Source organism: Notolepis coatsorum, assembly GCF_963971535.1.
Source record: "Notolepis coatsorum genome assembly, chromosome: 12".
Taxonomy (NCBI): domain Eukaryota; kingdom Metazoa; phylum Chordata; class Actinopteri; order Aulopiformes; family Paralepididae; genus Notolepis; species Notolepis coatsorum.
In genome coordinates, this window is record NC_140176.1 from 35,259,859 (window position 1) to 35,276,033 (window position 16,175).

At 42.8% G+C, this 16,175-nt stretch overlaps 1 protein-coding gene across 1 annotated transcript in view; it reads right to left on the bottom strand.

The window, feature by feature from the left end:
- Positions 1-1,633: 1,633 nt before the first annotated feature.
- Positions 1,634-16,175, bottom strand: part of mtrr (5-methyltetrahydrofolate-homocysteine methyltransferase reductase) — a gene marked incomplete at its 5' end in the record, with an annotated part of 104,129 nt that continues 89,587 nt past the window's right edge. The window contains 2 exons of the mRNA XM_084326135.1: positions 1,634-1,902; positions 7,652-7,837. Of these exons, the coding sequence (XP_084182261.1) occupies positions 1,758-1,902; positions 7,652-7,837 (331 nt within the window). The 3' untranslated portion in view covers positions 1,634-1,757. The remainder of the gene's footprint in view (positions 1,903-7,651; positions 7,838-16,175) is intronic.

A 16,175-nucleotide genomic window follows, 5' to 3' on the forward strand; every position in this document is an offset into this window, starting at 1 on the left:
GTATTAAAACATTACGAGCTGTATGAACCAAGAGATGGTGTAGGGTAGGGATGGGCAAAAGTCACACAATTACTATTCGATAGTCACTGGGAACTATCCGGATACTAATCGAAAATCCCCCTCAACAACATGGCAAACGTACAAAACGTTGCTACCGTGTAACATCTCCGCTCCCTCTTTCTGTTCTCCCGGCTGTTAAGACGGTTATGCTGCCTGGCTGGCTAGCTAGCGAGCTGCAACCCACCATGCCATTCAGCGGTGTAGCAGTTAATAGGGTCTCAATACACTACACAGTGTGGGTGCCGGTAAAAACAAGGGAAAATATATTTTTTTGAGACAAAGCGAAAAAGAAATTGATAAAGAAAAATAATGCCCATCCCTAGTGTAGGGATTAACCCTTTCACAACCACACTACAGAACCGTCTGCCTGCCAGCCTCTTCGCTCCTGTGTCTCCTCCCATTCACCGTCTCTCTCTTCCCGCTGTTTCAAGATAATGAATCAAATACAATAGGAAGTAGACCACCTGCTGGACCTTTGAGACGGCGTCTCCACAGGAGTCCTCTTCTACAGCTGGCGGTGGTCGTGGCTGCGGTTGTTGCCGGGTGACTATTGAAACCTCTCTTGACTGATAAAAACATCCTGGGCTCTCAGCGATGTCAGGAACGCAGAGCAGAGGTCCCATTGAAACGTCCAAAGCCTATTAAATCATCAGAAAGGAAGGTACTGGAGACACGGATCATCTTTAGAAAGATACACAAACGTGTCTTCACTCTGTTAAATATTTGATGATCTCTGAAGAGGACACGTTCGGGTTGAAATGTTAGTGATTTTCTTTGCACTATTAAATATGTTTGGTGTCTGGTGCGTCCCTCTCTCCTCAGCCCCAGATGTCCTGTAGATAACTCCTCTTCCTCAGCCCCAGATGTCCTGTAGATAACTCCTCTTCCTCAGCCCCAGATGTCCTGTAGATAACGTCTCTCCTCAGCCCCAGATGTCCTGTAGATAACTCCTCTTCCTCAGCCCCAGATGTCCTGTAGGTAAGCCTCTCCTCAGCCCCAGATGTCCTGTAGATAACTCCTCTTCCTCAGCCCCAGATGTCCTGTAGATAACTCCTCTTCCTCAGCCCCAGATGTCCTGTAGATAACTCCTCTTCCTCAGCCCCAGATGTCCTGTAGGTAAGCCTCTCCTCAGCCCCAGATGTCCTGTAGATAACTCCTCTTCCTCAGCCCCAGATGTCCTGTAGATAACTCCTCTTCCTCAGCCCCAGATGTCCTGTAGAGTGTAGATAACTCCTCTTCCTCAGCCCCAGATGTCCTGTAGAGTGTAGATAACTCCTCTTCCTCAGCCCCAGATGTCCTGTAGAGTGTAGATAACTCCTCTTCCTCAGCCCCAGATGTCCTGTAGAGTGTAGATAACTCCTCTTCCTCAGCCCCAGATGTCCTGTAGAGTGTAGATAACTCCTCTTCCTCAGCCCCAGATGTCCTGTAGAGTGTAGATAACTCCTCTTCCTCAGCCCCAGATGTCCTGTAGAGTGTAGATAACTCCTCTTCCTCAGCCCCAGATGTCCTGTAGGTAACGTCTCTCCTCAGCCCCAGATGTCCTGTAGATAACTCCTCTTCCTCAGCCCCAGATGTCCTGTAGGTAACGTCTCTCCTCAGCCCCAGATGTCCTGTAGGTAACGTCTCTCCTCAGCCCCAGATGTCCTGTAGGTAACGTCTCTCCTCAGCCCCAGATGTCCTGTAGGTAACGTCTCTCCTCAGCCCCAGATGTCCTGTAGGTAACGCCTCTCGTCTCTCAGACCCGCCAGCGTCTTCATGGCCTCCAGCTTGTCCAGCTGAAGCTCGTCTCCGATCATCTGGATCAGCGTGTCGTTCACGTCCCGCGCCATGTTCTTGGCGTCCCTGGTGGGTGGAGGAAGGAGGATTACGCCAGTGTATCAATAAAGAGGTTAAAGGGGCTGTAACTGGTATTTTTGTTGTTAAAATACGTGTTAAAATAACTCTACATTCTGAAAGCAATCACTGATATAGAGTGTTTGGTCAGTAACATGGGTCTCCCTGTCCCTCCACTCTGCAGTAAACAGAGAATACATGTTCTGGTATCCCGTTCCCACTTATCCAATAAGGAGAGAGAACTCCACACTGCAACAAAAAAAATAAATAAAAATAAATGTGCTTGAAACAATTAAAACAATCTGCCAGCAAATTTGGCTTGGCAAGATTTCTTGAAATCTCTAGGGCTCTCTCTCCTGATTGTATAAAGTTGGAAGAGATACCAGAACATGTATTTTGAGTTTACTGCAGAGCAGAGGAACTGGGAGACCCATGTTACTGACCAAACACTCTGTATCAGAGATGGCAGAATGTAGAGCTACTTAACACCTATTTTAACAAGGAAATACCACTTGCAGCTCCTTTAATCTCTTCCACCCGTACGGTCCATCGGCGGACCGCAAATGACATCACGTCATAAATCAATCTGACTAGACTGTCTGACAAAAGTATCGTTTTATTTTTCAAACGTATTCAAGTATAAACATCATAACCATGTCACAACAGCAGTTATAATGTATATTATCATCAATACGTTAGTTTACCAATAGGTTAAAGTGTTATTAGATCGATTTTCATTTTCTATTGTTTTGGTCGGAAAAGTCAACCATTTTGGAAAAATGTAACGTCAGGAATTGTAGTTTCCCATTTTGAAGAGGACACAGAGAGCTTTCGATGAGCATTGGAATTTTTCCGAACGACACTTCCCAAAGGCCTCTATAGGGCTTGAAGAAAATTACTTCTGTATGAATTTTTTTAATATCTCTTATTACACGGGATAATAAACCACAAAACTTAACGTTATTGGCATATATGGGAGCGCAGTTAGTTTGTCTCCCCTATTTCTAGCATGTAGCAACAATCAGAATTGAAATTAGTTTAAAAATGGTGGCACCCTGGCAAAAAAAAAAAAAACTACTGTACATACAGTAGATTTAATTATCTGTTCTTATGCACGCCTGGCGATACTAAATCCAAATTGAACTCGGGCATTTGAAATATAAGATTTGGCACAATCCATAAATGTGCGAATTGGCTATAATAAGGTAATTTATAAGCCTGCTATTCTATATTCTATAATAATATTTCAAATTGCATTGGTCCGGATAGGAGAATTCAGTACTGTATCTACAAAACCTTCTGTTTAATCATCTTCCCTTTATTCATTTCCTTAGATTCTTTGTACACATGATCTCAAGAAGGTACTGCACGAGATCAGTGGCAGTTTTTCTTGTCTGGTAATTTTTAGCATGGTCAAAGATGCAAAGAAAAATCATAATTCATATTCTCCTTTGTTTCATCACAATTTAAGCAAGCCTAGTAATAGACACAATATATATATATATATATATATTTTTTATCCTCTTTTTCTCCGCCTGATTTTTTTTAAATGTTCTCCCCATCCCAATTTAGTCGTTATGCCAATTCCCCCCCTCCCCTACCTGGTTGTTGTGCGCATGTTCCTCCTACTGGTCGGTACAAGGGAACCCTGAAGCCTACCACATGCTTCCTAGACACAATATTTCTGACACTGGGAATACATTCACTGAGGTCCATAGATATCCCTAGATACCAAGAATATGCAAATAGACCTTGTAGAAACAATATTCCATTTACTTAGGTATGTATTTTAGGCGGATTTTCAGAAAATAGGGCTCCGGGCTTAAGAGGTTAAAGGAACATGCCAACATAATGGGAAAGAATGAGTCAGACAAAAAGATCGATACCAATTTCCTCTGTGCGTTCAGTAGAAAGCTATCCTAGCTTAGCACACATCAATGTAAGTGGATACGGTACTTTCTTGTCTGACTCTGGAGAAGAGGGTACGGGCATTTCCCAATGATGTTGGCGTGTTCCTCTAAGGTAAGGGTGCATTCATTCTCAAGGCTAAGAGAATAACCAAAGACTCTAGTCACCCAAACAACTGCCTCTTTGAACTGTTGCGGTCAGGCAAGCACTACCGGAGTATCATGGCCAGTACAGAGAGACTCAGAAGGAGCTTCTATCCCCAGGCCATCAGGATGCTCAATGACTCCATGTAACAACCCATCATCTACACTCATTGCACACATCCACATGCACACACTCACTTTTAAACAAACACTCACCTTAACACATTGGGCGCCGGGCATTGTGCCCATCTTATACCACTCTCTGCCAGCACTGTAAGCCTATGGAGATGTTTACCTTCTTAGCAGGGCTATAACTTTTTAAATTGTATTGCTATATTGACATTACTATGGCCCATTCAACATCGATTATCTATCGTTCCGGATGTGGGAACGTTATATTTTTTCATTCATACATTGTTGTGTTAATACCGTCTTGAATATAAGTATGTTTATAAGCTTTTCTGCTGTAATTCCAAAAACGCTAGTTATAGGCCCAAACGCATAGATTATCGAGTGCCGTTTCTTTCCTATACACGCTATATTAAAAAATTCAAATGTATATGATCGGTATATACATTATGCTTCATCATGCGTGGAGGAAAGGGGGGGGCGGGGGTTGTCTATAATTCCTTTATCGTCAGTAACGGCTTTATGTAGTATGGGTTGATATATTGATCAGACTGTTTGCAAACAAAGAAACGCACAATCGGGCTGAAAATAATGTCCTCTTACCGTTCGCCGATGAGACTGGAAGAAAAAGATCCCAATTATTTGACGCCGATCGCCTAGATCCATTTCCTGTTTGTATGGCGCAATAAATGCCGAAATCATATTGATTATTGCGTTATGCAAGTGATCCATATGCACGCCAGTGTTTGTCTGGACCCACGTAACAAGATATTACTGCCGGAGGAATTTCCTCGACGCACCGATCACAGGCGGCGGTATTGAGGTGTTGCAATCTCATTCAGGGTCCCGCTGCAGCACCGGAGGTTGGCTGGATGAATTATGAATGCCATGGCAAAAACTCGTTTATGGCGACCAATGTGTTAACACTCACTTTAGACACTTTAACACTACATTATATTTATCTATTATTAGAGAGATTTGCACTACATTCATACCTCATTTGCAATTGCATCTTACCTCAACGTTTTGTACCTCATTTTCTGCATTATACCTCACTGTTTACTAGGGGTGTAATGATTCGACCTCACAACAATTAGATTCGATTTCGATTCTTCAGGCAATGATTCAATGCATCATGAAATCTCTTCATTTGACCACGATTTGATTCGATTCGATACATTTTCTATCAGTTAATTCCCCCAAAAAATTTGAATACACAAATGTGGCTGGGGGAACTGATTCACTCAGCATGAATGGACTATAGGTCAATAAAAACAATACACCAAAAAAAATAAGAACATTAAAAGAAATGTGTATATTCCTCTTTACTTACTTTTATTAATTCTTTTACTTACTTTCTTACTTACTTTTTTTTACTGTATGAAGCACACTCTCAGGGGCTCATACAGAACCAAGCATTTCACCGTAAAGTACCTGTATTTTATTGTGATATTTAATAAACAAACTTGAAACTTGAGATCCCCAAAATGAATGGAAGTGAATTAGGAGCCCGACACCTGGGAGGAATGATGGTGCTGACAGCAGGCGGCAGGGGCCGCAGTGGTATCTAGTTTACTTGTAGATGCACTTAGATGGGAGGCAAAACTGCTGAATCATGACACGTTCTGCTAGAGTGAAATATCCCTTTAAAGAACAATACCAGCATTATTGACGTCGGGATCCTATATCATTCCTGCCATAATAGGTTAATACTTCAGACTGTTTGGTATCGTTTTTCCATTACTGAGATATATTGTTCGCTATTTAGTGTTTATCTATTGCTGCTGCAGGCTTCTTCCAGTCCATCTGATCATGACCCGAGACACTTATAAAAACCCACCGTTATCAACACGCTTTATAAAATGCAAGCCTCCCATTTACTTGCTGTACAGTATTAGGGTCAATTCTCAGTGTGTGGTCTTCATCAAATCTGTCCATCTGCGTGGGTTTTCAAGGTCGTCTAACGAATCTTTTCAGATGAGACTTTTTGCCAAGGCAATGTTGAATCACCACAGAATTGAGTCTTGTCTCAAACGCTACTGACCCGAGTCTTGTCTCAAACGATACTGACCTGAGTCTTGTCTCTTGTCTCAAACGATACTGAGCTGAGTCTTGTCTCAAACGATATTGACCAGAGTCTTGTTTCAAACTATACTGACCTAAGTCTTGAGTCTTGTCTCAAACGATACTGACCTGAGTCTTGTCTCTTGTCTCAAACGATACTGAGCTGAGTCTCGTCTCAAACGATATTGACCAGAGTCTTGTCTCAAACTATACTGACCTAAGTCTTGAGTCTTGTCTCAAATGATACTGACCAGAGTCTTGTCTCAAACTATACTGACCCGAGTCTTGAGTTTTGTCTCAAACGATACTGACCTGAGTCTTGTCTCAAACGATACTGACCCGAGTCTTGTCTCAAACGATACTGACCAGAGTCTTGTCTCAAACGATACTGACCAGAGTCTTGTCTCTTGTCTCAAACGATACTGAGTCTGAATTATTTTCTCCTGTCAAGTATGACTTAAGGGCCTTACATGTCAAAACACTGGTACTGTCCTTCAAGAGCTTCCATGAACTATGTTGTATCATCATCATCATCATCATCATCATCATCATCATCATCATCATCATCGGTATCATTTAGGGGTTGACCAATATCTTGGTTTGCAGATACTGGTTGGAAAAAAATCTGTATCAGCTGTTGTTGAAATTGTGATTTCGGCCTGCTTTTACAGGCTAGAGTGAGAGCATAAGTATCACACTAGAGATCACAAGGAATCTGTAGATTCAAACCACGTCATGCTAGCTTATCTGGTAAGGGCCTAAGATAACCATACTTTGTCAGGTTATATTTAAGCGTTTATTTAGGCTAATGTTAGCAAGTGTAAACCTAGCTGTCATCTACAAGCTAAGTTAGCTAGCTAGCTATAGTTAACATTAGTGAACTTAAGTCTCATTTGTTATTATTAAATTGTTGTATTTTATCAGATGCCTTGCTCTCTTAATATCGGAAAAACACATATTGGTCAACTGCTAACAAAGACTGAAGTGAAAGGTAGGCCTGTCCCATGATGTTAATGGCCTTATGTAAAATAAAGCTCAATCTTATAATTGCATAACAATAGTATAGGGGTGCAGTGCCACTATGTGTGTTCTTTTGCAGTTAAAGCTTGGGGCCAGCTTAGAAACAGACGCATTATTGTCTAATACATGATTGCTTGGTCCTCCGTTCATGTGTGTGTGTGTTTTCATGTTCAACATTAAACTATTATACAACCTTATACATCATACTTAAATTAATAGCTTATTTGGAACATACCTTTGTGTTTGATATTTTATTGAAATTATGTTTTTTAGTTGCAGAAAATTACAGCAAATGTCTTTCTTTATTGCAAATTTTTTATTTTAGTAGAAAATGGGCAAAATATTGCTAGACGGTTTCGCTAGATTTTGACAGAAATATTGGTCTTATATTGGCTTAATATCTGCCACCTTAATCCACCATTAAAATATATGGGTTGAAAAAATTCCATATACTGTAGTTGGATCACAAATCCTTGTGATCACCACACACTCACCCGCAGACGTAGAAGCAGCCGTGCTGTTTGAGCAGCACGTCGGTGATGTGCTGGGCGTTGAGAAGCAGGTTGTGCTGAACGTATCTGGGACCAGGTGACGTGGTCGTCTCCTGCTGACCATCTCTGGAGAAACACACCTTCAAGTGGCTCAGAGTCCCGCTGGACACGAAGCCTTCCAGCTCCTCCCTGGGACAGATTAGAGACGCGCAGAGAAACATCCAGCCGTTAAAGGTGCTATGGATAACATCGAGCCACTAGATGTCGCACTAGAGAGCCAGCGTGTCTCAACTAGCGGCACGTTTATCCAATCAGGTCCGTTCCACGTGGGGGAAATGGGAAGTATGGAGGGGATATATGCACACAACATGTAAATAACAAGATTAATTTTGGACCCGCAAAATATTTTTAAATTATGAATTCATAACTCAATAATTTCTTTGGGGGAAAATCAATACTTTTATTCTGCACCTTTCTCTGTGGATTAGTCTACCGGTACATAAACATTTGATCTATAGCACCTTTAACCCACTTTTCTATAGCACCTTTAACCCCTTTAGCACATTTGGCATAAAGCGCCTGACGATTGCATACACAAAGTAATTTGCTATTTATTATACTTTATACTTATAGCACATGCATGAGTCTGGTCTCTTTTGAAAGGTAACATTCTGAAGTTTCTTACACAATATCACTTTGAGTGCTAATCTAATAGAGAGGTTTGAACACACTGAAATAAAATATTTGCTCCTTAATTTTGTGTTGACTTGTTGCCAGATTCCTGTTTTGGGGTTCCAGCTGAGAGGTAGGAGCTGGAAAACATAACGGTTCTATAGTCTTATGTAGTACAGGTCCAAAGTTTATAAAAATACCACGGAAAATTTGTGTTTAACAAAGGTTTTTGCAATGTGTGTACCGCAATAATTCAGCGTGATTATCCAAAATGGCCGTCCACTTCCATTCATTCAGACGTGCGAGTCAAAACAAATAACTTGTTTGTCTTCTTCTGCCCCCTTCTCATTGCAATCCGCGCTCGTCTGGGATCACTTTCGGAGCAGACACTCCTTGGCTACAACGGTGGTCAATAATCTTTGCCATCAGCAAACGTTAAGAGGTTAAAGGAGGGAATATCCACTATATATGATTTGGACAGTTCAGTCTTTGCCACCCAAAGCCAGAGACAAGTCTTCTAGTCCTGTGTGGTTCAAAGGGTAGAACATGGTACGGATGCTGCCAGGGTTTTGAGGCCCTGCTTCACCCACGCCTGAGTGCTACACATTGGTGATGGAGGAGGGAAGAAGTGACCCTATACACCGCAGAGCTCTTTGTGTCCCACGCAGGACCAAGCTCCGTACCATGGAGATCAGGCAGGACCAAGCTCCGTACCATGGAGATCAAGCAGGACCAAGCTCCGTACCATAGAGATCAGACAGGACCAAGCTCCGTACCATGGAGATCAGGCAGGAGGACCAAGCTCTGTACCATGGAGATCAGGCAGGAGCAAGCTCCGTACCATGGAGATCAGGGAGGACAAAGCTCCGTACCATGGAGATCAGGCAGGAGCAAGCTCCGTACCATGGAGATCAGGGAGGACAAAGCTCCGTACCATGGAGATCAGGGAGGACAAAGCTCCGTACCATGGAGATCAGGGAGGACAAAGCTCCGTACCATGGAGATCAGGCAGGAGCAAGCTCCGTACCATGGAGATCAGGGAGGACAAAGCTCCGTACCATGGAGATCAGGGAGGACAAAGCTCCGTACCATGGAGATCAGGGAGGACAAAGCTCCGTACCATGGAGATCAGGCAGGACCAAGCTCCGTACCATGGAGATCAGGCAGGAGCAAGCTCCGTACCATGGAGATCAGGCAGGAGCAAGCTCCGTACCATGGAGATCAGGCAGGACAAAGCTCCGTACCATGGAGATCAGGCAGGAGCAAGCTCCGTACCATGGAGATCAGGCAGGAGCAAGCTCCGTACCATGGAGATCAGGCAGGAGCAAGCTCCGTACCATGGAGATCAGGCAGGACAAAGCTCCGTACCATGGAGATCAGGCAGGAGCAAGCTCCGTACCATGGAGATCAGGCAGGAGCAAGCTCCGTACCATGGAGATCAGGCAGGACCAAGCTCCGTACCATGGAGATCAGGCAGGAGCAAGCTCCGTACCATGGAGATCAGGCAGGACCAAGCTCCGTACCATGGAGATCAGGCAGGACCAAGCTCTGTACCATGGAGATCAGGCAGGACCAAGCTCTGTACCATGGGAGATCGGGTCTTCTGCTTGGTTGCTCCCAGTCTGTGGAACGCTCTCCCCGACCATCTGGACACCACAGACTGCACGTTTCTAGATCCTGATATGCTTCTTTTTTTATCTGTTGCATTAAATGTTTTCAACCTGTAGCACCTTGAGATTGTCAAATGTAAAGTGCAATATGAATACAAATGTATTATTATAATGATTTGAAATGCTGTTATTCATTCATTTATATGTTCCTTTACATCCTGATGATGTCATCAAGTACAAACCCTGGAGCTGCTCTATTGACTGTTAAGACGAGCTTCATCAACGCGGTGACTGTATCCAGGGTGATTTGATGAGGATGTGGGTGCATTTTCTGCTTCATAACCGCTGGCTAACTGCAGGGTAATAAAGCTCACTTAATTGTGAAGGCTTGATCGATGTAGAAAGCCAGTTTTCTTGTTTTTGTGTGTCTCACTCTGGGGAGAGTTCATGTTCATTCCTGTTTTTGGGGTGGATTTCACTACAAGACAAACAGCCGGTATTCATATGACCTAAGCTGTAATGTAGGGCTGCTCGATTATTGTTTTGATTGATATTGCATCATATGACGACGACTGAATTCGTTTTACCTTTCTTCTCGACCAAAGGCTGCCTTTCCTTCATCTTCTACAAGTTACCAAAGGCTGCCTTTGTCATATTCTACAAGTTACCAAAGGCTGCCTTTCTATCATATTCTACAAGTTACCAAATAATGCCTTTCTGTCATATTCTACAAGTTAACAAAGGCTGCCTTTCTGTCATCTTCTACAAGTTACCAAAGGCTGCATTTCTGTCATCTACAAGTTACCAAAAACGTTTCAATATAACTGGAAAAACGCGCTGTGGCTCCTCTCAACACGAGCTGAATCTGTGTGGAGCGCACCGCTGTGAAGGAAGGGTGTGCTGAATTTTCAAGACAAAATGAGAGCAATAACGGTTTTATCTCGATTATCTTGTTTTCATGATCGTGGGAAGACAAAATGGTAATGAAATTGACACTCAATTAATCGCCCAGTCCTACTGTAATGAGTTTAAAACCGCAGGACTAACGGGACGTTTCCACGGCATCAGACCGCTTTACGCTGAGCGAGAGGGTGTCCCGTCTGAGACCCACAGCAGGATGCTTCACGCAGGACTTCTGGCACACCTTCCGTCTCGTCTTCCTCAGCGAGAACACAATAAGTCAGGCTCGATAAAACGGGGAGCGGGCGGGTGAATAAAGTCTACATGAAATGCACCAGACCAGACGATTCCTCTTATTTAGCAGAGGAGGAGTAGAAAATAGAATGTGGATTTCATAAGCAAGGTCGAGTCACCGTTATAAGCATTTTTTCTTTTTTTATCCAATCAATCCGCCATGCCTTGCCGCTGGGTGTAACCTTGCTTCCTGTTAGGGTGGTTGCCTGCCAAGAGGGAGCCTCTTGCCTCAGTGTTTTTACAGCGCCTTGGGTACCAGTAGGAAGAAGGGGGGATGGTGGGAGGGGTTATATATTTTTATTTTGAATAATCTTGTTTAAAGTTAAGCAGTTGGAGCGAAACAAAAACACTCACACACACACATGCACTCTCTCTCTCACACACACACGTACACATGCACTCTCTCTCACACACACACACACGTACACATACACACTCTCTCACACACACACACACACACACGTACACATGCACACTCTCTCTCTCACACACGTACACATGCACTCTCTCACACACACACACACACACGTAGACATGCACACACTCTCACACACGTACACATGCACTCTCTCACACACATACACATGCACTCGCTCTCTCACACACACGTACACATGCACACCCTCTCTCTCTCACACGTACACATGCACTCTCTCACACACACGTACACATGCACTCTCTTTATCTCGCTCTCACACACACGTACACATGCACTCTCTTTCTCCCTCTCCATCACACACACACACGTACAAATTCACTCTCTTTCTCACACTCTATCACACACACGTACAAATTCACTCTCTTTCTCCCTCTCTATCACACACACGTACAAATTCACTCTCTTTCTCCCTCTCTATCACACACACGTACAAATTCACTCTCTTTCTCCCTCTCTATCACACCCACGTACAAATTCACTCTCTTTCTCACACTCCTTCTCCCTCTCTCACACACACACACACACACACATGTACACAGGCACTCGCTTTCTCCCTCTCTCACACCCATACACACACACACACACACACATGCACTCTCTACCATCTCCCTCTCACACACACACAATGTGTACACAGGCGCAATATGGTTGGCTCAGAGGCTTCCCTGAGATCAGGGGTGAAGGTCATCGCCTGGGGAGTCTGTGCTTTAGACGTTGGGCGTCTTCAATAATACAGAGGCGCTACGGTCTGAATACTAACAGCAGGAACTGTTGTTGACCTGATTCTTCTCTCACAATGGCAACAATCGGTGCTGCTCTTTCTGGGTTTATTACATAACCGTCATCTTGGCTCCATGAGTCATTATATATGACAGGACTGTGCTACTTGTGACTAGGGATGGGCATGAGTAAGCCACTACTCACGTTTCAACTCATCGAGTGGTTTTTGAGGGTGCTTGATTTTTTTATATTTTTGTCACTGAAAGGAAACTCTCGCTCTGAAATCACGCAAGGTGTGAGTTGTTGCAGGAAGACAACAACTGGAATCTGTGGAGCATGGAGAGCTAATGTTCTTATATATCTAGCCTCTTTGCTAACATCCTCCTCTTTCCAGCCTCTAAAAGATAATAACAGCGGTTCGTGTTTGTTTGCACTACAGTAATTCATGCGAGTACTCAATCTGGGAAAACATTACTCATGCCCTACATTCCTACTTGTGACCCAAGTGCCTGTGAGGGACATTGGAGTCTAAACGGTAGGCCGACAACCCTATGGACTGCATTTATATATAACCCTATGGGTGTGGATTCAAAGTGACGACTAACTTGTCTTGGTGGAAGGGTTTCTTAGGGGCCAAACGTATAAGACATGTGGGTACAGAATGTTGATTTAGAAAACGTCCTGTGGTAAAGTTCTGGCCCTTAACCTCTTAACACATTGAGTGCCACACCCCTTCCGGGAAGTGACCCCTTCCTTGCCGTCCATTAATCCCATGTAAACGTAGTTGTAGTTTGTAGAGCTAAACCTATATTTTATAGTATAGCTATGGGTCTAATAATGCCGTCGAGTCTCAGTGAGTTGCTTCTGGTCAATGTGCAAAAAACTGATTATTTTTTCACCCGTACATTTCAGTTTTATACCGTTTTGAATATGAATATAGTTTGGTTGCTTCTGAGTAATTCCAGGGAAAAGACGTGAAAACAGCGTTTTTGTGTAATTCAATAAACGCGTAATTTTTTGCCTGGTTATCGGATCTTCCTGAAATCAACGCTAGATCATCATTATTATCCTTCCTCGTGCAAGCATGCAATGTGGTTTATTGGTCAGCTTTGTAGTCAATGAGTGTATAAGGGATCTAGGTGAAAGTTTACGAGCGAAAACCAGAAGTGAATCACACTTCAGAATGAACGGCTGTGGATGAGGAAATGGATTTTGGAGAGTTTCTTTTATCATGTGATGTCATTTGCGGTCCACCGGCGGACCGCTTGGGCTAAAGAGGTTAATTGGCTATAATAAGGTCATTTATTTGGCACTTTGCCAAAACATTTTATTAAATTTATTTTGCACATAATCACACACATCCAAACTCTAATGTGTTTTGCACACATTTATTTAGTTTGACAGTAAATTAATTTGAATATGGCCACTCGTGATGTCATTGGGGACATTGAATCTTTGTGTTTTGTTAATTACAGCTCCGTGAAATGATGTAGATGAAAAGAATAGCAGTACATTGTCTTATAGGGACTGATGCCTTATAATTTCATTGAGCTGTAATTAACACAACACAAGGATTCACTGTCCCCGATAACATCACTGGTGGCCACATTAAAGCTAATGTACTCTCAATAACTGTCAACATAAATGAATGTGTGCAAAACAAAGATTTTGGATGTGTGTAAGATTATGTGCAAAATAAATAAACATTGTTTAACCCAGATTTCCTTAAAGCACGGGACCACAATCCACAAGTCCGGGATGGAGGGATGGATGGATGTAAAGAACAAAACAAAGAGAAAAAGAAAGAGTGCAAGTGGGAGCAGGGTACAGAACAGCAGGGGAGAATAGATGGTATGTCTGGTCGAGTTTGAGCTGACTTGGGGTCAGATCGGTGTCAGCGCCTCTCGGCACAGATGCTAAGTGCTGGGGCTGATTAGCGCTGATCGCCTGCCATGTTTGTTTTCTATTAGGCCTGTGGGCTCATCCTGTCTGAAGTTATTTTTAACCTTCCAAGAGCTACGCTGTATTTATGCAAGGTCAGATTTCATACCCCCACGTGTGGCTTGAGTTGAGGTTTATTTAGAATACTGAGACAGTGAGAAATGGCAAAACCTGTGCTTAACTGATTTGGAGTCTCCCTAGGAAATACCAGACATACCATACAAGCCCTGGAAAAGGTGGCACTCCTTCTAACGGGAAACAATACATCAAGCAGTGTTTCCCTTATATGCATTCAACAGCGCTGCTGCGCCGCTGATGATTAGTGCCGCTGCTGATTAGTGCCGCTGCTGATTAGTGCCGCGCTCCAGGGCACATTTCATGTATGCACGAGGAAGGATAATAATGATAATCTATCTAGCGTTGATTTCAGGAAAATTCGATAATCAGGCGAAAAATGACAACGTGTTTATTGAATTACACAAAAACGCTGTTTTCGCGTCTTTTTCCTGGAATTACTCAGAAGCACCCAAACTATATTCATATTCAAAACGGTATCAAACGGAAATGTACGGATGAAAAAATAATCCGTTTTTTGCACGTTGACTGGAAGCAACTCACTGACAATCGACGGCGTTATTAGACACATAGCTATAATATAAAATATAGGTTTAGCTCTACAAACAAGGTGCACGTTTACATGGGGTTAATGGACGGCAAGGCCAGATGCACTTCCCGGAAGAGGTTAACCAATCGGTTTGTTCTTAATCTACCAATTGTTATGTTTTAGTTTTTTTCCATGCTCAGTGAATTGCCATTTCCTGAAATAAATTAGAAGCCCACCTTTAATTATATATTTATTTTGCCTTTTTACTTTGCTCCCATAATCTCTAATTCAGTCATTATGCCAATTCCCTTCCTGGTTGTTGTGCTGCCCTGCTGTTGTTCTGGTAGACTACCACATGTCGGTCTGGGGAGGGTGTAGACTACCACACTCCTCCGATACACGTGGAGTCCCCCCGCCCCCCCTTTCACCGGGAGAGCAACCCAGGTAGTTTCACTTTGATTTCAATCATCTCCGACACGGTGATTTGAACGCATTATTAGACCTAAGCATGCAATTAAACCCATAATGTGAGCAAGGAGGATGATAATCCTATTGAGTTATGAGCACAAAGACCAGGCTACAGGCAATAATACGTTTTGCTTCGTTATTATCACCTACTCTATTCAACCGGCGTCTTGCCATTCATCTGTTCTGTGAATGCAGATGTTGTATTATCGCCAGGCCTTGAGTGCACTTATGCAACACGCTCCGTCATACATCTTGTGTCCTCGAGTAGGACGCTTTCATTTTACTGCTGTCTCTCGTCACAAAGGGGCAAAGAGGAACAAAGAAGACACTGGCAGCACTGATGTCACCCGGAGAGATTTAGATTTGTTTTACAAAATTCACAGTGAGGATAGAGTCTATTCTAAACTGTCAATAAGCATTTCAGTCATGAGTAAAGCAAAGCACATTCTGGATCAAAAATCACTCTACACTCTCTACTGTTCACTACTTTTATCATATTTAAATTACTGCGCTGAAGTCTGGGGAAACACTTATAATTCTACACTACAACCACTTTTTATACTCCAAAAAAGAGCCATAAGGATAGTTCACAATGCAGGATATCGTGATCACACAAATATAAAAGAAATGTAAGTAAAAAACATTAAAGTTAATTGATCTTGTGGAATTTAAAACAGCACACATAATGTATAAAGCAAAAGGTAATGTACTTCCAGGAAACATTCAAAAACTGTTCTTTGAAAGAGAGAGGGGTTATAATCTGAGGGGAGAACTCAACTTAAAAGTTCTTAGTGTACGTACTACCAGGAGAAGACATTGCATTTCCATATGTGGAGTGAAACTGTGGAACAGTCTGAGTATTGTGCTAAAGCAATGTCC